We start from the raw sequence: 20,676 nt of genomic DNA, 5'->3' as shown, positions 1-20,676 counted from the left end.
ACCTGTGTGACCTAGAACAAATCATTTCTTCCAAGCGTCTTAAGGCTTAGTTTCTCCTTTTGTAGAATAAGGAAGGTGTCCTGAAGGACAAGATCCCAATGAGTTGAATCTAAGTCCTTTCTGTATCTCCCTCCATCCCACCCTCTAGTAGATTACATTCTCCTTGAAGGCTTCAGTGATCCTCCCATTTTGAACTCAGCCGCCCAAGAGACAGAACGAGTGGTCAGACTAGCCGGAGAGGAGCCCGGGGTGGGGGTGGGGTGGGGTGTGGGGAGTGTGTGGAGGAGTGGAGGGCTGGAGGCTAAGGCAGCAGTGGTTGGCCCTCCTGGGTACTGCAGAGCTGATTCAAGAGAGTGGCTTTCCACAGTCAGAGTGCTTGGCTCCCTTCGGAATCCTGCCTCTAGGACTGCCCTGCAAGCTGAACAGGCGAGAATTACTGTCAGAATTCTCAGAGATGCACTTTCCTCATGTGCAAACCAGAAACAAGGACTGAGTGCAAAAGCATTTATTAAGCACCTACTATGTGCTCGGCACCGTGCTGGGCTCATCTGTCTAGGCAAAGACAAAAACAAGAAAATCCTGGTCCTGGAGGTTTTGTGGCTGTTCATTTGGGACTCTTGGTGACCCCCTGGACCCTTCTGCCCTCCACTGTCTTCAAAGTCTGGCCAGGTTCATGTGCGTTTTCCGTGACACCATCCAGCCATCTCATCCTCTGCTGTTCCTTTCTCCTTTTGCCTTCAGTCTTTCCCAACATCAGGGTCTCTTCCAGTTAGTCCCATCTTCCCGTGATGTGGCCAAAGTGTTTAAGCTTCAGCTTGAGGATCTGACCTTCCAGTAAATGGCCTGAATTATTTGACTTCCTTGCCGTGTTACTCTAAATGTGTGTTATTCTTAAACATTACATTCAGGTGTCCAGCTGCTTTCATTTGAGCTTGAGATAGAGAACAAAGCTTAAATGACCCCTCCCCATCTTCAAACCTGATTATTCCCCCTCCCTCCCAGGCAGCCCCCTGGGATTTGGAGGAGAGGGGAGGTTGGGGATGGAAGGGAGACAGGCCCTGGAGAGCAGTCTATGGACTCAGAAATGGACGAGCTGCCAAGACAATAGGCATTGAGGTCTGAAGCTGGACGGCACTTGGGAGGGCCGAAGTCTAAGCGAAGGAGGTGACTGACCGTCAGAGGGCCTCTGCCAAAGGCTGGGATTTGGCCATTTTGTCTGGGAGGGGGAGATCAGGAAAAGCTTTCTGCAGAAGGTGAGGCATCCTGAACAGCCCCAGGACACCAGGAGGGAGAATGCTGCAGGTTAAGGGCCTGCCATAAGCAAAGTGGGCATTTCCAGTGCAGTGTCCTGCTCCCGATGGCTCCCTCCCATTCTCCCCATCCCAGCCCTGGGTCTCCGATGTCATCACTGCAGCAGCTGCCTCATCACCCTGGAAAGAAGTGAGCAGGGTGGAGCTGCAAACATAGGGACAGCCTGCATCCTCTCTCCCGAGCTTACTTGTTTAGCTTTTATTATCAAGGGAGTTGTGTGCCCCTAAGTCTTTTTCCTTTTTAGGACTTTCAAAGTCTCTAAGTCATTTCAGGACAACATACTTTTTCTTTCAGGGCACAGTCCAGGGCCTTGGAAATCCTCCACACCTCCTTATCATCTGGCACAGAGAATTTAAGGACAGGATTCCTTAAATGTCACCCTTTGGCCCTCCTGAGGAGAAATTGCCAGGCGGTAAGCTTGGATCCCTGGGAAAGGCTTCCTTTTTTTCATTGGTATGTTTTCCAGGGACCACAGACAGGGTGTCAGAACAGAAAGGAACTTTAGGGATCATCAGGGGTGGGGAACCTTCAGCCTCAAATCCAAACTTCACAGCATGAATATTCTTGATAAAAGGATTTGTTCTGTAAAACTTGGATTCAGTCAAAAAGCTGAAGGACCTAGAAGGTCACATGTGGTCTTGAGGATGCAGGTTCTCCACCCCTGATTCTGGACCAATTCACTCAGTTTCATTTTTAAATATTTCATCCATGGCTTTTATTTTTTGTTCGCCTTTCCCTAATGGAAAGAAATGTGATGAAACCGAATAAATCTCAGCTGACGATGCATTCAATATTCCACACCCACCATTCCCTGCCTCTCTACCGAAAGGAGGGGGACATGTTTCCACCATCTGAGAAGAAGACCAGGACCCAGATTGGTCATCATGATTAATCCTCATGTGGCTGCCTCTTCCCATTGTTTTCATCTGTCACTGTGGTCTCCCCTCATCTCACTCTTCATCGGATTGTGCAGGTTCTCCCACGTTTTAGGAGTCCTCACACTGTGAACCGATTCCATCGTGTTTCTCTACAACCATTCCATTCAGCCATTCCCTAAAGGAAGGGCATTTGCTTTGTTTCCAATTTTTCCCACCACGCTAATGATGACTATTTTTCTAGGGTGTCTAAGGTGCCTGACTTTCTCTTTTTGGCCTCCACGGTGTATGTGGCCAGCAGCAGGATCTCTTCAGCTGTTAATCGAATGCAATCCAAACCAGCATTTATGAAGTACCTCCTATGTGCTAAGCACTGTTCTAGGCCCTGGGGATACACTTGAGAATGTGACAAAAGATACACAGAAGAATGAAACAATCCCTACTTTCAAAGAGATCACATTTTAATGGGGTAGACAAGTACATGTACAAATTCGTACAGCATGAACATACATTTCGAGTAGTTAATGCTTATAGATAGCGTTGCCCAGATGACCTCTAAGCCCTGCTGGATTCCCTTCTCCTCAGACAGTTTATGTCAGCTGCTATAATAAGCTCTCAGGCTGCCCAAGAACCTTGCTCTCCAAGGACAGAGATGGCCAGGGACAGGCTGCCTTCTTCTGAAGCACCATCTGAGAAGACAGGTGCCCATGCAAAAGTTAGCCCTGCTGCCCTGGGGCCAGAAACAAGACCCTAAACCATGGTGGTGGCTTCAGGCCCCAGCTCTTCTAGTCCCAGGGAGAAAGAGTTTTGTAAACCCTGGTGTTCCCAGCCTGTGTTTGCCCATTCCAAGTTTTTCCCAGCTGGCCTCAGCCCAAGATGTTTGCACAAATTTTGCAATGCCCAGAGTGCTGGCTCCTTAGCTCATCGAAGTTTCTGGCATGCCCACTCACTTAGGAAACTGAGCCAACAAGAGACTCCATAACCCTCCATCTCGTTCATCGGCCATCAATCAAGGGCTTGGAATTGGCGGAGTGGAAGATTGCACAGGAAGTTGGTTTGCCAACCACTTCAGGATAACCACTTCATGGCAGGTGGTCCTACATCAGACCTGTCCCCAGGGAAATGAGGGACTGGGCCAGCCAGCTAAACGCCCTCTTCTGAGGTCTGTGGCTCTGGGGGCTTGGTTGGGGTCATAGCCTATGGGTTAGTCTTGTCTTATTAAATATACTGGAATGTCCTCATTGTTCTTTCTGGCCTCATTTCCCCTTCTCCTGGATTCAATGGTCTGGCGGAGCTGGCTTTCCTGTATGGGCACCCCATCCCCTGCCTCCTGCCGGGAATGCACTCTCTCCTCACCTCTATCTTGCAGATTTCTTGTTTCAAGGCTCAGCTCAAGCATCACCTCCATGAGGTCTTTCCTGATCTCCCCAACTGCTAACATCTCCCCTCAAAATCATTTTGTGTCTGTGTTGGAGAGACCTACATTCTCTCCCCTGACTGGACTGTACGCTCTTTGAGAGGAAGGCTTGCTTTACTCCAACATTGGTTCCCCCAGCACCCAGCCCAAGGCTGGGCATGAAACACGGGTTGAACGGATGCTTGTTGGTAGACTGATCAATAGAACATGGAATCAGCTTTATCCCCCGTGACCTCCTGCCAAGCCTTTCCCAGCACAGAGCACGCTAGAAGAGTTTCATAATTTTCAGTGGCTAAGCCTCTGAGATAAAGACTTCATCACAGCCCTGGGTTTTACTATGGGGGTCAGGAAGCCTTGCCCTCCTGCAATGATCCTGTCTATCTTCCTGTGTTATAGCACCCCATCCTCAGCCCTACCAGAATGTAAGTTCCTTGACGACAGAGACTGCTTTTCATAGGACCTTGAAGTGCCTTGAACTAGAGTGGGGACCATATGAGGAGAGAGAAAGGATGGATACTTTCTGTAGCAGACTCCTCTTTGATCATTCTCTCTCCCCCTCTTCTTTCTCTTCTCTCTCTCATTCCTCTCTCTCACCCTTCTCTTTCTCTTCTCTTCTCTTCTCTTCTCTTCTCTTCTCTTCTCTTCTCTTCTCTTCTCTTCTCTTCTCTTCTCTTCTCTTCTCTTCTCTTCTCTTCTCTCCCTATCTCTCCCCCATCTACAATCTCTATCTACTGCCTACGAACATAACCAGTCACCCCCATCCTCAGAAAAAACCTCTCCTTACATACAACCATCCCCTCGAGCTATCCTCCCATATCTCTCCTCCCTTTCACTGCCAAAGTTCTAGAAAAAGCTGCTGCCTTTGGTGCCTCCTTTCTCATACCACTCACTTCTCAACCCTCTGCCATCTGGCTTCCAGCCTCATCATTCAACAAAGCCACTGTATCCAACGTTACCCCTGACCTCTTCCATGCCAGATCTGATGGTTTTCTCAAACTTCACATGGCCCCTTCTCTCTCCTCTCATACCCAGCATCCTATTTCAGGTCCTCGTCACCTCTTGCTTGGACTAATGCCACAGCCTCTAAATGGGCCTCCCAGCCTCCAGTCCAACATCTACACTGCTGCCAAAGTCATTTTGTGAAAGTCTATCCATATCATGTTACTCCCCAGCTCGATAAGCTTCAGCGGCTCCCGGTTACTTACCTCGGGAATCCAACATAATCAAGCGCCTCAGTTTAGATTTCACAGCCTTTCACTGCCCAGCCCCAACCTACCATTTCAATCTGATATATTACTGGTTGTTCCCCATGCAGGATGTTCTATCTCCCACCTCCAGGCCTTTGTACTGCCTGGTTCTCATGCCAGGAATGCCCTTCCCACTCATCTCAGTCACTCAGAATCTGTAGTTTCCTTGCAAGTTCAACTCAAGTGTATGTTGGACATGAAGCCATAGATGATTTCCTGACCCTGCCGCCTCCCCAAATCACTTTGTATCTATTATCTATTGAGTATGTGTGTGTGCATGTGTATGCATGTATGCACACACAGAGCTGTATATTTCTATATTGTGCTCTTGTATCTATTGTGTGTATATGTATATAGACACCGAAGTAGCAGTATGTTGACATATTGGCTTCCTTGCTTACACTGGAAGCTTCTGGGGGGCAGACACTGTCTTTTGTGTGTCTCTGTATCCTCAGGGCATAGGACTTGACTGGCACATAGTGGGATCGAGAGGGTACAGACTGGACCTGTGACTTGGTTGGTGTAGGGAATGTGCAGATGGGAAACTCCTCCTGTGAATGCAGGTGGACAGCCGGTGGGCGACTTGCCAGGGATCAGATCCCACCAGTGAGACCCTGGAAGCTGGCTCTTTAAGGCTCTAAACAAAGTTCCCTCTTTGATTGATTTAAGGAATAATTATTAGTTCACACCTACTAGAAAAAAAATCGAAGTGTAGAGGATACAGTTAAAAACTGTCCCTGACCTCAAAGGCTCACATTCACCTGACGGCCAGGGAAGCCAGGAGTGTACACAGATAGGAGCCAGATCCGGCCCTGGCAGGAATCCTGGAAGGAATCCCGGAGGCCAGTCATGGTGCACAGGGGGACAGGGAGGTCGCAGGTGGTGGCAGGGCGCCCCCAAGGTCACACACATTTTAAGGCAGTCTATTGCACTGTCCCCCACCGCCCCTGGCCTAAGAGAAGGGGGGGCCGCTAACGTTGGGTCAGTTAGGGGCAGAGCTTTGAAGGCAGGGAGCTGGGGGTCCAGAAGAAGTCCTTCCTCCTACTGCAGTACAGAGGCAGACCTTTCAGTTGGGGGACGCTGCATTTCCCTCTGGGAGCTCCACGCACCCTGGCCGCCGGCGCTCGCATAGATGCTCTGTTCTGACTGGGGATGAGGGCAGGGGCAGAGCTGGGTGGGTCGGGGGTGCCCCTCTCGGTATCTATCTCCAGCCCCTAGCCCAGTGCCTGGCACTCAATGCCTTTTGATTGACTAGTGACTGACCGCCGGATGGACTTTGGGGCGGTTCTGGGGGCTCTGGCACCCTCACCATGCAGAGGCCCAGCCCCAGGCCCCCTCCCATTCCTCCCAGCCGTCTGTGCCGCTGCCAACGGAGCGCCACGCTGCCGGCATGCCGTCTCCCCAGCCTTGGCCGGAGGCCCGTCACGCGGCGGGCCTCCGGCCTGTGGAGTGCTGACCCACGGTTCCCGATGGTCGGCCCCATCATTGGCCGGCCCTGCGGCCCGAGCGCGCCCATTGGCCAGGGGTCGGGGGGGGCGGGGGCAGGGGCCAGGTTGGCTGGGGGTGGGGCGGGCGCCCGGGCAGGGGCAGAGGCTTAAAGGTGCCCGCGGGCAGCACCCCACGGGAGGTGGCCTGGACGCCGGCCGGCTGCACCCACTGGCGCTGGCCCCCGAGGGAAGGGAGCAGAAGTTGCCCCGGGCCCGGCTCTGGACTGCAGCGGCGGCTAGGCTGAGCAGGTAGGTCCGAGTTTTGGGAGGAGGTGCTGGGCAGGGCTCCGGTCAATCCTGCGGATCGTCCAGATCGCCTCGCCTTGTTCGTGGGGCACAGGAGCCGAGGCGGCGCCAGAGGGAGTGCAAGTCGCTCGCCGCTGGGGGAGCCGCAGGCTCCGTTCTTGGAGTGACTGAAGCGGGGTGGGGTGGGGGGAGCCGGGCTTGGGACAACCCTTCCCTCCCCGTATGCTCGCCTTCGGGGCCCTAGGCAAGTCCCTTCCCGCCCACCTAGCGCGAGGGCCCCAGGGGTCCTCCTCCGGAGAAGCGGGAGGGGTGAGGATGGGGCAGCACCCTAGGCTCCCTGGAACCACCCCCCACCCTCGGGACAGATTTTTGTGTCCAGGAGGTCCTGCCCTTCCTATCCAATTCCAAAACAACCGAGACCTCAGTTTCCTCCTCTGTAAAACGAAGGGGCGGGCCTAACCGACCTCAATACCCCCCCCACTCCAGCCACGAGATCCTCAGAGTGTCCCCTCTGCACTCCATCCCCATCCCCGTCCCGCTTGTGCTCACAGTCTCACACACACACTTACTCACCCCGAAGGACAGCGGCCTTCGGGTCCTGAGGGCCCAGAAGGGGGTTCGGATCACCCCATCCTTTTCGGTCCCCGACTGGAACGGGCTGCCTCAGTTTCCTCCTGGCGTGGTCTTTGCTGGGGAAGAAGGGGGCTCTGTGGGCGCGAAGCCCAGGGCTGGGGGCTGGGGGCTGGGGGCTGGTCTGCTGGCACGGAGCGCTAAGCGCACCGCTCTGTGACCCTCTACCCCGCCCTCCCTCCCCCGCCACCAGGGCAGTGTCGCGGGCTGCCACCCGGGGGAGCCCGCGGGGCCAGTGGGTGGATCAGGATGGGGGGCGGGCCCCCGGCCGCTGCTCCTCCCGCTCCTCTTTCGGCTCCTCCTCTCCCTCCCTCTACTCCCCGGGTGGATCTCCGGCCGCGGGGTTCGACCTCCCTTCGCTCTCCATCCAGGCCGGCCCGATGAGCACGTAGCCCCGGTTTGGGGCTCAGGCTCCGCGCTGCCTCAGCCGCTGCCTCCCCTCCCCTTCCCCGCGAGAGAGACGGGGTTCCCCGGCATCCAGCCAGGTGAGTGCCGAGGCAGTCCTCCAGGTCGGGATGGGAGAGGGGAGAGCCGATTCCCCCCCTCCCCCATCCAGGATCTGCCTGGGGGTGGGGCAGGAGGCTAGCTGGAGCTTGGAGTGTCACAGCTGGAGGGGACGGGCACCGCAAGGCCAGCTGCGTACGGCCCCACGACACGGGCCTGCTTAGGTTGCCAGTTCCTGGGCTCCTGCCCGGGGGCGGGCCGAAGCACTAGGCCCCCACCAGCGGTGAACAAGTCGCTGCTCCTGGCAGCCTCAGTTTCCCCGTCTGCTAGATGAGTGGTTCTCCAGTATACCTTCCAGTCCGAACAGTTCAGAGAAAGGCACCTTCCGGGTGGCAGGCCTGTGTCTCCCTCTCCTTTGTAACTCGAAATGCTCTGCCTTGGGGAAGCTGGGGGAAGGGGGTGGACTGGGCTCTCTGGTTGGGGCTCCTGAGGCATCTGAGGGCCCAGGAGGGGAAGTGATCGGCCCCTATTTATTAGCTAACTGGTGGCAGTGCTCGGAAGGGAGCCCAGTTCCCCTGACTACCAAGACTCTGGCTTTGGGGGTTTGTGGGCAGGTGCCTCGTTTCCTGGGATGGTCAGCCCAGTGAGGCCATCCTGCAAAGGGGCCAGCCTCTGCCTCTCAAACACACAACACCTCTTCCATAAGGAGGCCAGGATTGCGGCGCTAGGAGAGGGGGTGGGGAGAACGGCGCTGCAGCCCAGCTGGTAGCCTGCAACTATCTCTTGGGGAGAACAGTCCTAGAATGTAGGAGCTTTGGTTTCATCTTGCCCCTCCCCCATTTTAGAGATGAGGAGCCCAGAGCTAGTGAGAGGCTGTGAGTGGAGTGGGCAGGCAGGAAGACCTGCCTCAAGCACTTACTAGCTGTGTGCCCCTTGGGGCAGAGGGTTTGGTCTCTCTCAGCCTCAGTTTCTGAATCTGTAAAAGGTGGAGGCTGGACTCGGTGGTTTCCAAGGGCCCCTTCTAGCGCTAAGCCAGCGTTGTGGAAGGATGAAGCTTAGCAATTTGAGTGAGTGTTGAGGGAAGGCCAGCTTCAGAATGAGTTGCAGGCCTCTGAGGAGGATTTGAGGTTTTTGTGAAGGGCAGGTCTGCAACGTGGGGGCCCCCAAACAAGGCTCTGGAACACGAAAGGGGCCCTCCTGCAGAAGTTGCCACTGTACTTTGGGGATTTTCCAGAAGGGCCCCTGACTTTGGAAATAAAGTGGATACTGGAGGTCAAGGGCCCATGTATGGCTGACAGCCCAGCAAGGCTGGAGGAAGGCTGAAGGAGGGGGAGCAAAGGGAGATGCCCGGCTTTACTTGGCTGGAATCCTCGATGCTGGGCTTATCTGATATCAGAGCTGTGCTGGTCTGGCATCTCCGATGTCCCCTCCCCCACCAATCAGACAACAAGCATTTATTAAGCCAGGCCCTGTGCTCGGCGGCCAGCATACAATGACAAAAGGCATGCCCTCAAAACAGCTCCTCTGGAAGGGTGAAAACCAGGGGTAGGTGTTTAGGTCTGGGTAGTGCCAGAGCTGCTGAATGGGGCCACAGAGCAGCCTGACTGCGGGAGTGCAGTTTGCTTACTGGACCCAGAGCCAAGGGAGGAAGAGGGGGGTGGTGAGAGACGGCAGCATTCTGGGCGTGGCTCGATCTGGACAGCTGGCACAGGCAGTACTCACAGCCCATTCTGAAGCAGAGGGCCCAGGGTCGCACGGCTGATGAAACACTTCCCAATTGAGGTCTTTTCTTTAGCCACTGGGAGCCAGCTCTCCTTATCAGATGGACTTAGTCAAGGCTGTGGCCAGGCAAGGGTTCCCAGGGCTGCCTGGGAGACTTGCTTAGGCTGTCCTGTCCATTTGCAAAGAACCATGAAGCTTTGTCTACCCAGCAGGAGGCAGTCTGGCCTGGTGCCACGGGAACCACATTTTATAGAAGGCTGTCAGAATGGGCTGTCTTAAATGTCTACCCTGTTCCAGGACTTATGAATCAGGGCCCTTGGAGACTGGCTGGCTGGTCCAATCTCCTTTTCTGTCCACAGAGGGAAACTGGGGCCCACAGGGGCTGAGAGAGCACATGTTGAGTGAGCAGCTGAGGTGGATCTGGGACCCAGGCTCCCTGACTCCCAGCCCAGGACAGTTTTCACTAGAACATGCTGTTCTTGTGACCTTGGTAGGAGAGTAGGTGTGGCAACTGAGGGATGTTGGTGCATGTAACCCAACCCCTGAAGGAGGATAGTGGGACCCAGAGAAGGCCCGTGATTGCCCTGAGTAACAGTGCTAGGAAGGAAGGACGGAGGGATGGATGGACAGACGGATGGATGGATGGACGGATGGAGGGCTGGACAGACGGATGGATGGATGGATGGACAGACGGGACGGATGGAGGGCTGGCTGGCTGGATGAACAGACGGATGGATGGACAGATGGATGGATGGATGGACGGACTGATGGATGGATGGATGGACGGATGGAAGGCTGGATGGACAGATGGATGGCAGGCAGATAGTAGGGAAGAAAGCCTGGGTTTGAATTTGGGTTGTCTACCCCTGACTCCAGGGCTCTCTGGCTGATGATATAAATAGGTTTCTGGGTTTCAAGGAAGCCTGCAAGCCTTGGGCTCATTGTCAGGGGCCAGTACCTTTGCCTGAGTGCAGACGGCATCCTCTGGGGCTGGGGCGGGAATGTTTGGCGCCAAGCAGCAGAGCAGATACAGCTGTCAAGGCTCTAGGAAGGCCCCCTTCCACCCCAACCCCAATCCTGTCACTACTTAGAGCCTGCTGTGGCTTCTAGCTGTTACTAAGACAGTTGGTCATGAGGGGACCAAGTAGGGAGGGTGTTGAAAAATGCATTCCCTGCTGGCCTCACAGCTGCTTGACCTCCCTCTGGCCACCGTCCCTAGAGCTAGAAGAGATGTCAGTCTTACAGGAAAGGAAACTGAAGCCCAGAGAGGGGAAGGATCTGAGCTAGATGGTGAAGTGGATTGAATAGAGAATTGGCCTGGAGTCCGAAAGACCTGAGTTTGCATACTGCCTTTGACACTTGGTAGCAGTGTGATCCTGGGCAAGTTACTTGAACCTCTCTTGGCTTCAGTTTTCCTGTGTACAAAATGGGGATAATCATAGCAGAGTCAAATGAGATATCCAAGGTCAGTCAGGTAGGCAGGGCCAGAGCCAGGATTCTGCCCATTTCCTTCTTCCTCTGGCCCCAGCCAGGGGCCTGTGGGGAGGGGCCTGGTCTCCGCCCAGCCCCTGGGGGGCAGGTCTTCACTCTGGACTTCTGTCCACACTGACATCCTTACTCTGGGCTGGTCTCTTGTGGGCTTCCATCCACTCTGTCACACCCAGGGTGGGATTCTGGGGAGGCAGAAGACTTGGGTTAGAATCCTTCCTCAGACACTTCCTCACTGTGTGACCTGGGCAAGTCATTTAACCTGGGCCTTAGGTTTTGTGGTTGCTTGCTGTGACAGTGTGACGTAATGGATAGCTAGGGTGATAGATTTAGACTCAGGAAGGTGGGGGTCAAGCTGACCCCAAGCCTAGTGCCCTGGCTGAACCAGAGTAAACAGGAGAGAGAGAGGACGTGGAGGAGCCTGGGAGCAGGACCGGGGCTGCTTCGAGGGGATCAGCCGACTGCCTCCTACCGAGTTACCCAGAGTGGAGGGCTCTCTGGAGACAGAAGCTGCTGGGGATGGATGGGCAGGGAAGAAAGACCCCCAGAGCCTGCCTTTTGGTGGAGCTGCCGGCCTCCCAGAGTAGCCCCCTCACTGCGAGGGAAGAAACCAGGGATGCCTAGAGAAGGATGACTTTCCTGGGGTCATGTAGAGAGCAATCAGAGCCTCTGTCTCCAAAGCTGCTGCTCTGGTCCAGCACCAGGCCACCCCGCCTGTGGGCCTCGGAGGGAGAGGGGCACCTGCCCACACTCAGGGAAGTGCTACCGCATGGGGAGCCCAGACATGCCTCCATCCATACCTGTGGGAAGCCAGGGCAGGGGTGGGGATGCGACATCCAGCAGGTTGGTGATAAGAATGGACATGGCAGGAGAGAGAGGCCAGAGAGGGAGAGGGCCTTGCGAGGCTCGCACAGCTAGCCTGGGATTTGAATCCACATAATCCTGCTGTCCAGAGCTCTGCCCAGCTAGGGTGCAGGGAAGGCTCCAGGGTCTCCCCAAGGCTTGGGGCCAGCCAGCAGAGCAGGAAGGCAGGCACTGACTGATGCAGCAGAGAGAGGGACCTGGGTGGCAGCCATGTGCCAGGGAGCTTCCTGGGAACTTTTCTGGGCCCCCTCCTTTTTCTCAGCTGTGAACTGGGGGCATTAGGCCGGGGAACCTCTGAGCCCTTCCTGCTTTGAATGGCAAGTCCCGCTGTGTGCTGCTCGGCAGGGGCCCTCTCCAAGCCTCAGTTTCCACTGCTGTCACCCCCACCTCCTCTTGTAAATCCTGAGGCAGAAGTGCAGAGAGTGAATCTTTGTTCTTAGCCTGAGGCTCAGTCCCTTAGGGCCGGCCATCAGTGCATTCCCCTTTTTACAGAAGGGGAAACTGAGACCCCAGAGGAGGGAAAGGACTTTCTTGAGGTTGCACATGGCAGAGTTTGGATTGGAATCCAGGTCTCCCCCTCCGAGGCCCACAGCTTTTCACAGTGTGAGGGGGAGGGGCAGGGATACCAGCCCCACCCCTCCCAGCCTGGGCTTCTGGGCTTTCTGCTCTCTCCCGAATCCTCCCCGGCCACACACACACACTCGTACACGCTCACATATACAGTCACACACATAGACACATTCATACATATACACAGTAATACACACTTATTCACACATTCATATTCACACCCACACTCACACACATATACACTTATTCACATACAACCACACATACTTATACACACATACAGGTGCACAATACACTTATTCACATACTCATATTCACACATAGTCACATGCTCATTCACACACACTCATGCTCATACACACAATTGCACACAAACTTATTCACACACTCACACACTTGTATTTACACATACAATCACACACACTCATAACACTTATTCACACACACTCGTGTTCACTCTCTCTCATACACACATGCTCAGCACTGCCCACTGTTAACCCTGGCTAAGTACCCTCTTCTTTTTTAATGAGCAGTCAGAAAGCTGTCCCAAGGTTGACCGGTGGCCTTAGGCTTCAGTGAGATCCCTCCCACTCACAGCTGGGCTTGGGGTGGGGGTGGAAGCTGGGACACCTGTTAGCGCCTTAGGCACACCCTCCCCCCATGTGTCTGTCTCCTGGTGTTGCCTCACCTGCACTTGTGGTCCTAGACAGACCTGGGGGTGGGGAATCCCTGGTGACATTCTGTTTTACCAATTGTGTTTTGTCTGTGACGTCTCAGCTTTGAGGCCCAGGTTCTGCCGAACACCTCTGGGTGTCTGGAGTCATAGATGTAGGGCTAGAAGGGACCCGAGAAGCCATCCAGGCTGATCCCTTCATTTCAGAAGAAGGAACTGAGGCCTCCTGGGGGAGTGACTTGGCCAAGGTCATGCAGGTAGTAAGTGGCCAAGCTGGGCCCTCTCACTCCAAATTTAGAGAGCTTCACACCCTGCCACAGTAGTTCAGGGAATGAGACTTTGGGATAGGCCTCATGTTTTCGCATGAAGTCTGACCTTCTCAGACATTAGGAGAGAGGGTTGTCAGGGCCCCCACCCCTTTGACAGGGGAGGAGATTGTGTAGGAAAGTACCTCAGCACCCCCACTTCTGGCAGGAGAAGGCAGGGGGTCACCTGAGCGACAGTCCAGACTACCTGTTCAACTTGGGGACCAATTTTCAGACTGGTTTTGCCACTAATTTGCTCTGTGAGTTCAAAAGTTGTTTTCCTAAGGGGGTGTGTATGTGGGTTTTGTGTGGTTGGATTTTTTTTCATGGGGTCATTGAAATTTGTTTGAATCAGTTCTTTGAACCCTGGAGAAGGCAAGGGGTGGAAACTGGCCAGCTGTGCCCACAGTCTGTAAAAGGGTGAGCGAATCTGAAATGAGTTTGTCCCGTAGACTCTATTTAACTTCTTGATGAAATTCTGTGTCGCTCAGCGTGCATCTGAGCACCCGCTGCAGGCCAGCCACTGTCTGGGGAGCCAGGGCTACGGAGACAGCGAGGCTGCTACAGGTGTCCCAACTCATAGGAGTTTCTAGAACCCGAGGTTCATGTTGGCTTCCATTCATGGAACAGGCAGGCTCTGGGCTAATTTCCCTTTGTTGAACCATGGGCACACGGCCAGATTCCATCTGTCGGTTCCTTCCGTGACTGGTGATTTTTTTACCCTCCTGGGCAGGGCAGGGGTTGGAATTGCTTCTCCTGGGGAGCAGTAGGCTCATGAGCAAATCTCTGCAGCCTCAGTCTCCCTCTTTATAGAGGGAGGATGGTCACCCTTGGCATGCCTTCCCCACATTGTTATCAGTCTAGTTGCTCGGTCAGTTTTGAGTTGTGTCTGACTCTTCATGACCCCATTTGGGGTTTTCTTGGCAGAGATGCTGGAGTAGTTTGCCATTTCCTTCTCCAGCTCATTTTACACATGAGAAAGTGAGGCAAACAGGGTGAAGTGACTTGCCCAGGGTCACACAGCTAGTAAGTGTCTGAGGCCGCATTTGAATTCAGGTCCTCCAGACCCCAGGCCTGACGTTGTATCTGCTGTGACCCCTACAATTATTGACAGCCTTGGCCTCCAGACTCCAATCCTGATCTTCTGCCTTGTGGCTTCTCAGCCTAAAGCCCGAGTGGAAATGAATGCCTCACCTGTTAACCTGCCCCAGGCCCTCGGCTGCCCATGGGCACTGACCACTTTCCTGTTCCGTTTGTCTCCTCTCCCAGGGTTCTCCTCCTCCTCGCCCCATCATGGCAGTGGACATCGAGTATGGATACGGCTGTGTGGCTCCCCCTTTGCGCCGGGACAGGTTTGCCTGCAAGATCCTGCCCAAACCCACCAAGCCCCTGCGGCCTTGCATTCAGCTGAGCAGCCAGAGTGAGGCCAACAGCCTCATGGCCCCACTCGTCCAGGAGAAGAAGGCCAAAAAGCGTGTGTCCTTTGCAGATAACCAAGGGCTGGCCTTGACCATGGTGAAGGTGTACTCGGAGTTCGATGACCCTTTGGACATCCCGTTCAACATCACGGAGCTTCTGGAGAACATCGTGACCCTGACCACAGCTGAGTGCGAGAGCTTCGTCTTGGACTTTGAGCAGCCGTCTACCGACTACCTGAGCTTCCAGAACCGGCTGCAGGCCGACTATGTCTGCCTGGAGAACTGTGTGCTAAAGGACAAGGCCATCTCGGGGACTGTGAAGGTACAGAACCTCGCCTTTGAGAAGTCGGTGAAAATCCGCATGACCTTCGACACGTGGAAGAGCTTCACAGACTTTGAGTGCCAGTACGTGAAGGACACGTACGCGGGCTCGGACAGGGACACCTTCTCCTTCACCATCAGCCTGCCTGAGAAGATCCAGTCTTATGAGAGGATGGAGTTCGCTGTGTGCTATGAGTGTAACGGGCAGACGTACTGGGACAGCAACCGGGGCAGGAACTATCGGATCATCCAGGCGGAGCTCCAGGGCACGCAGAGCGGGGCGCCTCCCCAGACTGGGGCTGACTTGGGGATCTCCCTGGATCACTTCGGGAGTCCTCGGTGCTCCTACGGCCTGTACGCGGAGTGGCCGAGTTATCTGGGATATGAGAAGCTGGGCCCTTACTATTAGCGCCATAGTGGGACGGATGCTTGTTCTGTGAGATTATAGATGTGCCTGGCTGGGGGCCCCTGTGCATTAGGCCAAAGGTTTCTGGGCTCCTAGCAGCCTAGGAGAGAGACAGGAAAGGCAGACTGCCCCGGGGCACAGCTTTTCTTTGAAGGGTGCCGTTTGCTAGGATACCAGCCAGTCCGCTCAGGATTATGTTCCCCAAACACAGGCATTCACTCAAGGCGCAACCTAGCTACCTCTGGTGGCATGCCGAGAGACTTGGTGCTGGAGACAGGCAGGACGGTGAGAGTGGGGGGCGTGGGGTGGGGTCTGGGTTGGAGTCAGGGGCCTTCTAGGGACCTCCCAAGACAATAATCACCAAACCAGGACAGGTTTACAAAGCGCTGTCTTCACCCGCGCCCTCCGAGGGAGAGGGTGTGAGTGATTTTAGCCCCATTTTACAGAGGAGGAAACTGAGGCTGTGAGATGGGAAGTGGCTCACCCGTGGTCACTTAGCTGGGAAGGGTGGGAGTTGGGTTTCTTGACTCTCTCTCTGTCTGTCTAGCCCTTGTCTGCCACATTCCGCTGCAGCTAGCAGCAGGTTTCAGGGGGCATTGTGGCCTTCTCCATGCATTTCTTAAAGCACTAGGAAATACGGCTTCCACATGGGGGTGGGGGATCATTCCAGTCCTGCCTTCAGTGCTTGCTGCCCGCTCTGGGTTCTCTCCTGATTCATGCTGCTATTCCTCACCTGACGGACACAGAACACTCACTTGGGCTGTCAGTGCTGTCGTTGGTTGCATGCTGATGGGGGCTCGAGGGAGTTTATTTCCCAACACTGTTCCTCTTCCCTTCAGGAAAAACAGACAAAGTAGAGAAGTTTGAGACTAGCTCTTCTGCCCTCCCTCCCCTCTTCCTGGCCCGCCATGGTCTGGGTGGCAGCGAGGCCCCGCCTTCCAAAGCCAGCGTCTTGGTCCCAAAGCAGTGTCTGTGGCTTTAAGTGGCTCCGTTTACCTGGTGAGCCATGGGACGAAGCATTGGTCCCTGTGATTGGGCTCATCTGTGGCCCAGTGCTGCCTGTTATCTCAGCCTCTGTTGGCCAAGGTCAGTGATCTCTGAGGATTACACGCAGGAGAATGAAGGGGGCAGCCGTGTCTTCCCGTCCTGCTGAAATGGCCCCGGGGATGGTTTGAGGAATCCCTTCCAGGTCAACCTCAGTGCTGTAGATGGGTTACTCCAGGTCATCTGTAACTTCCTCCTTAAAAAGAAGGAGCCAGTTATGGAGTTGGGCATTTAGAGCTGGGGCCCTGGGTTCAAATCCTGCCTCAGCCACTCGGGTGGCCTGGCATGAGTCCATTCATAGGACTTAGAGCCAGAGACATTTTTGGAGGCCCCATCCATCGCATGCCTGATGTCTCATTGCTGGGAGGAGGCCAGGCTAGAGTTCAGGCCCACATTCTTCCCAAGGTCTCTGGGCCTCAGTTTCCTGATCTGTAACATGGATGGGGCTGCTCGTTTGTAACCCTCCCGGGTTCCTGGCACCTTGAACCTGCTCCTTTCCTTTGGGAGTGTGGCCTGGTCTGGACCAGAGCTAGAACTGGGAGGGGTGACTCATACCCAGCCCCAGGAGGGGGACCACAGCTGCTGACCCAGCTAACTCAGCGAGGAGCAGCTGAAGGTGCTCAGGGCCAAGGGAGACGAGTGAGCGGTGGCTGCCCTGCCCTCTGCCTCCGTGAGCTATGCAAGACTAGCCCTGTGCTGTAACCAGCACCGGAGGGGGAACTCCCAGGGGAGGAAAATCCCTTTGCCAGTGCAACCAGCCCCTTCCTATAGTGTCCTGTCTTACTGCCCAAGGAACGGAGAGGTTCAGTCCCTTGCCCCAGTCGATGAGACAGGAATAGAACCCAGGTCTTCTTGGCTTTGTCCCCACTGCCCAGCTCCCCCGAGGAGGGTGGATCAAGTCCTATAACTGAAGAGGGGTCGTCTTCACGTCCGTGATGGGGAGCTCACTCCTCAAGGCAGTCAGCCCATTTCCCTGTCCAGTTACTTAGGAAATGAGGTCGACTGTCATTCACAAGCCTCGTCCCCATTCCCCTTCCTTGATGCCCTTTCCAGGGCAGACGTGCCAGACCCAGTGCAGTAAGCCAGCCTGGTGACTCACTAGCTTTGGGCAGTCCCCGGGCAGAGGAAGCCCAGGTAAGATTTTAAGGTAGATTTATAGTGGGGGGGGAGGTAGAGAAGGAGATGGACACTCTCCTCTCTAGAAATCAAACCAATTCCTGAAGGAACACAGAAAGACCTTCTTTGGCGCCCCAGATTCAGTGTCCAAGGTTGTCTCTGTGGGGAAGGACAGCCCCAGGACAAGGGGGTCTGGAGCTGGGCCATCCCACGGGGACAGTGGCCACCCAGCCGGAGCCATCAGGGAAGTGAGCATACCCCAACGCGCGCTGGTGGGGCTGAGGCGATGGCCCACCCGTGGGAGGTGTAGGGCGACATGGAGGGCTATCTCCCAGACATGCGGTGGGACAGGGTACTTGTTAGCCCGTGTGAATGGACAGCCCAGGATTCTCCTCCGTGGTGTGCCTAACGTGCCTTGTTAAAGACGTTTCTGTGTGTTTTTCAGAAAAAAAGATATTTTTATATGCACATGTTCCAGGGAAATGCACTTTACAATCAGGGATGGCTCGACAGGTGGGCACCAAACTGTCTGTCAAAGAGACTGGGTTTTGTTTTTAATCTGAAAAGTGAAAAGGCAATAAAGCTTCTAAAGGAAACATGATTGTGGCTTCTGTGCCTCTGCTGGGCAGGAATGGGGAGAGGAGACCTTCTGGGCTCATCTGGCCCGCCCATGGAGGAGGGAGAGGAGGAGGGCAAGTGGAGGGGAAGAGCTGGCCCCAGGATTGCCAGGGAGGGGACAGGGGTGTGAGTCACAGCTGTGAGCCAGCCTGGGGGCAGTCTGATGCCCTAAGAGGTTAATGGACTCCCCCAAGGTCACACGGCCTCTTGTGCTGGTCTCCTGACTGCAGCCCCAGCCCCCGACTCTTGGCCTCGTGGGAGTCTCTGTCTGATTCTGCTTCCCATGGGCACAGCAGAGGGCGGACAGGATTTCCTAAAGTGTCTCCCTTCACCTCTTGGGGTATTGCTGGTCATTCTCTTCTGGTCCTCCCTCTCACTGAGCCAGGACAGATGCAGGGATGGCCTTGTGTGCAGTACTGAGCTGGCTAGCCCGGCCAGGAGGCATCTCTGCCTCGTCCCTCTCCACGAGGATCCTGGGCTCCTGCCAGGCCCGGACAGGCGGGGCACTATGTGGAGGTCAGAGGGTCTCCATGCCCATGTGGCCATCTAAGCTCTTACATGTTTGGATCACGCAGTAGCCTACGTGTTCTGAGTGCCTCCCACATATCGGGCCCTGGGCCCCCTTCCCCCTGCCCGCCTGTCTCTGAAGCCTGCGTGACCCAGGCCAGGCTGATATCAGAGGAGGTTATGGGTGTCCTGCCACCAGGCAAACAAGCATGTATAAAGCACCTAGTATGTGCTAAGCGCTTTACGAGTATTGTCTCACTTGACCCTCTCGAAAGCCCCAGGGGAGGTGCTATTATGGTCCTCCTCTTAGGCAGACAGAGGTTAAGTGACTCGCCCAGAGTGGTACATTATTAAGTGTCTTGAGGCCAGATTTGAACTCAGATCTTCTTGCCGGCAGGCCCAGCACCCCCTGGCTCTGGGCCAATCTTAAAAGACCAGTGGGCTCTTCAGAGAGAAGGAGCGACACTACCAGAAACCTGTGGGCTACTCTTAAGTTTGGGGCTGGAGACAGGACAACCCCTCAAAGCTCTGCCACTCTTGGGCCATGATGTTTATGAAATGATTTTGGGGTGTTTCTCTAACATATGACAGTGAGCTAGACTTAGCAGCAGGAGGAGCCAGGTTCAGATCCTGCCCCAGCTGCTGGCAGCTGGACAGGTCACTTACATGCTCTGGTCCTCAGTTTCCTTACCTTTAAAGAGGAGGCTGAACTCTCAGGCCCTTCCAGCCTCGGTCTAGGACCGTATGTGTGTGTGGAGGGGGGGAGGGGTTTCCTTCATTTCTTTTCTAGCACCTCCTGCAATGAAGAAGAGGAGAAAGAAGAGGAAGAAGAGGAGGAGGAGGGGAGCTGCTCACTTAACCCCTCTGATGCCAGGGCTTTCAAATGCTTGCCAAGTCGAGCTGTCCCACCATGGACTAAAACACCTTCAAAGTGTAGGAACTTACCACATCACAGGGAAAATACGCTCAGAGACTGGTTATTGCCATAATAATTCTGTAGAGCTTTGAGGATGACAAAGCACTTTGCATGTGTTACCTCATCTGGTCCTCACAACAGCCTTGGCGGGGGAGGGTTTGCTGTTATCACAATTTTGCAAGTGGAGAAACTGAGGCAGATAAAGTGAAATGACTTGCCCAGGGTCCCACAGCTCGGAAGTATCCGAAGCTGGGTTTGAACTCAGGTCTTTCTGATTCCAAGTCTCCCCTATCCACTGAGCCACCTAGCTACCTCTCTAAGTGTCCTGAGGATGCACATTATAAAATAGCTCTTTCAGGCATGTGATGTGCCTGACATGGTGAAGCAACTCTAAACCTCATTTATACCCTATGATTTGGGAGCTCATTCTCATCCTCTCTAGCCCTGAAGAGATTAATAAGTTTGATTCTTTGTTCTTTTATGTGGACCTACTGTGTGCCAGGTTCTATTAGCACAGAAAGTGGCACATGGTAGGTGCCTAAATGATTGTAGGATGATCCATTGGCAAAGGTAGCCTCTCACAGGGCCCTTCTCCATTCAGCATCCCAAATTCATCCATGCCCACGAGCTGTTGAGTGACATTTGCCTCCAAGCGAGTAAGGATGGGAAGGAGAAAAACGAGGTGAAAGGGAGCTGATGTTTAAGCAGCCATCGAGGACACAACCCTTGCGGAATCCTGGACCCCGCCAGTCAGAGTTCAGTACTGAAGAGCCAATGTGGCCGCCATCTTCCCAGACACCTTACAGATTGCAGCCATACCTGTGCTGACTCAGACACAGCATGGTCACGCCCTCATTAGAAGGCAAGAAGTGAGAAGGGCTAGTGATTTTCACCCAAGTCAGGGCTATACAAAGTCCTCATCTTTGCCAGCTCTTAAAATGTCTGGTTAGGCCCAAAGCCCAAGATTTAGCAGAAAAGTTTAAGGAAGTTTTGGGTCTCGTTAAGACAAGAAAGAAGAGAATGGGAAGGTTTCTATGGTGTGAGCTTTGTG

General features: G+C 54.5%; 1 protein-coding gene and 1 long non-coding RNA gene across 3 annotated transcripts; one reads left to right on the top strand and one right to left on the bottom strand.

The window, feature by feature from the left end:
• Positions 1 to 2,626: 2,626 nt before the first annotated feature.
• Positions 2,627 to 7,402, bottom strand: LOC144455415 (uncharacterized). Its single transcript, XR_013484156.1, has 2 exons — positions 7,157 to 7,402; positions 2,627 to 6,750 (listed from the first exon to the last, which is right to left on the bottom strand). It is a non-coding gene; the product is annotated as an uncharacterized LOC144455415 (long non-coding RNA).
• On the top strand, positions 6,434 to 18,185 carry PPP1R3B (protein phosphatase 1 regulatory subunit 3B). Of its 2 annotated transcripts, none has more exons than XM_020976736.2 (2): positions 6,434 to 6,586; positions 14,549 to 18,185. In XM_020976736.2, the coding sequence occupies exon 2, from the start codon at positions 14,573 to 14,575 to the stop codon at positions 15,425 to 15,427; it is 855 nt and encodes a 284-aa protein (XP_020832395.1). In that variant the 5' UTR covers positions 6,434 to 6,586; positions 14,549 to 14,572; the 3' UTR covers positions 15,428 to 18,185. The 2 variants fall into 2 exon arrangements, with proteins under 2 accessions (XP_020832395.1, XP_020832397.1); XM_020976738.2 differs by lacking the exon at positions 6,434 to 6,586 and adding an exon at positions 7,513 to 7,698.
• Positions 18,186 to 20,676: the final 2,491 nt, after the last annotated feature.

This window comes from Phascolarctos cinereus, unplaced genomic scaffold (genome assembly GCF_003287225.1).
Source record: "Phascolarctos cinereus isolate Bilbo 61053 unplaced genomic scaffold, phaCin_HiC Scaffold_9;HRSCAF=440, whole genome shotgun sequence".
In the NCBI taxonomy this organism is placed as follows: Eukaryota; Metazoa; Chordata; class Mammalia; order Diprotodontia; family Phascolarctidae; genus Phascolarctos; species Phascolarctos cinereus.
This window is presented reverse-complemented; position numbering and strand designations above follow the sequence as displayed.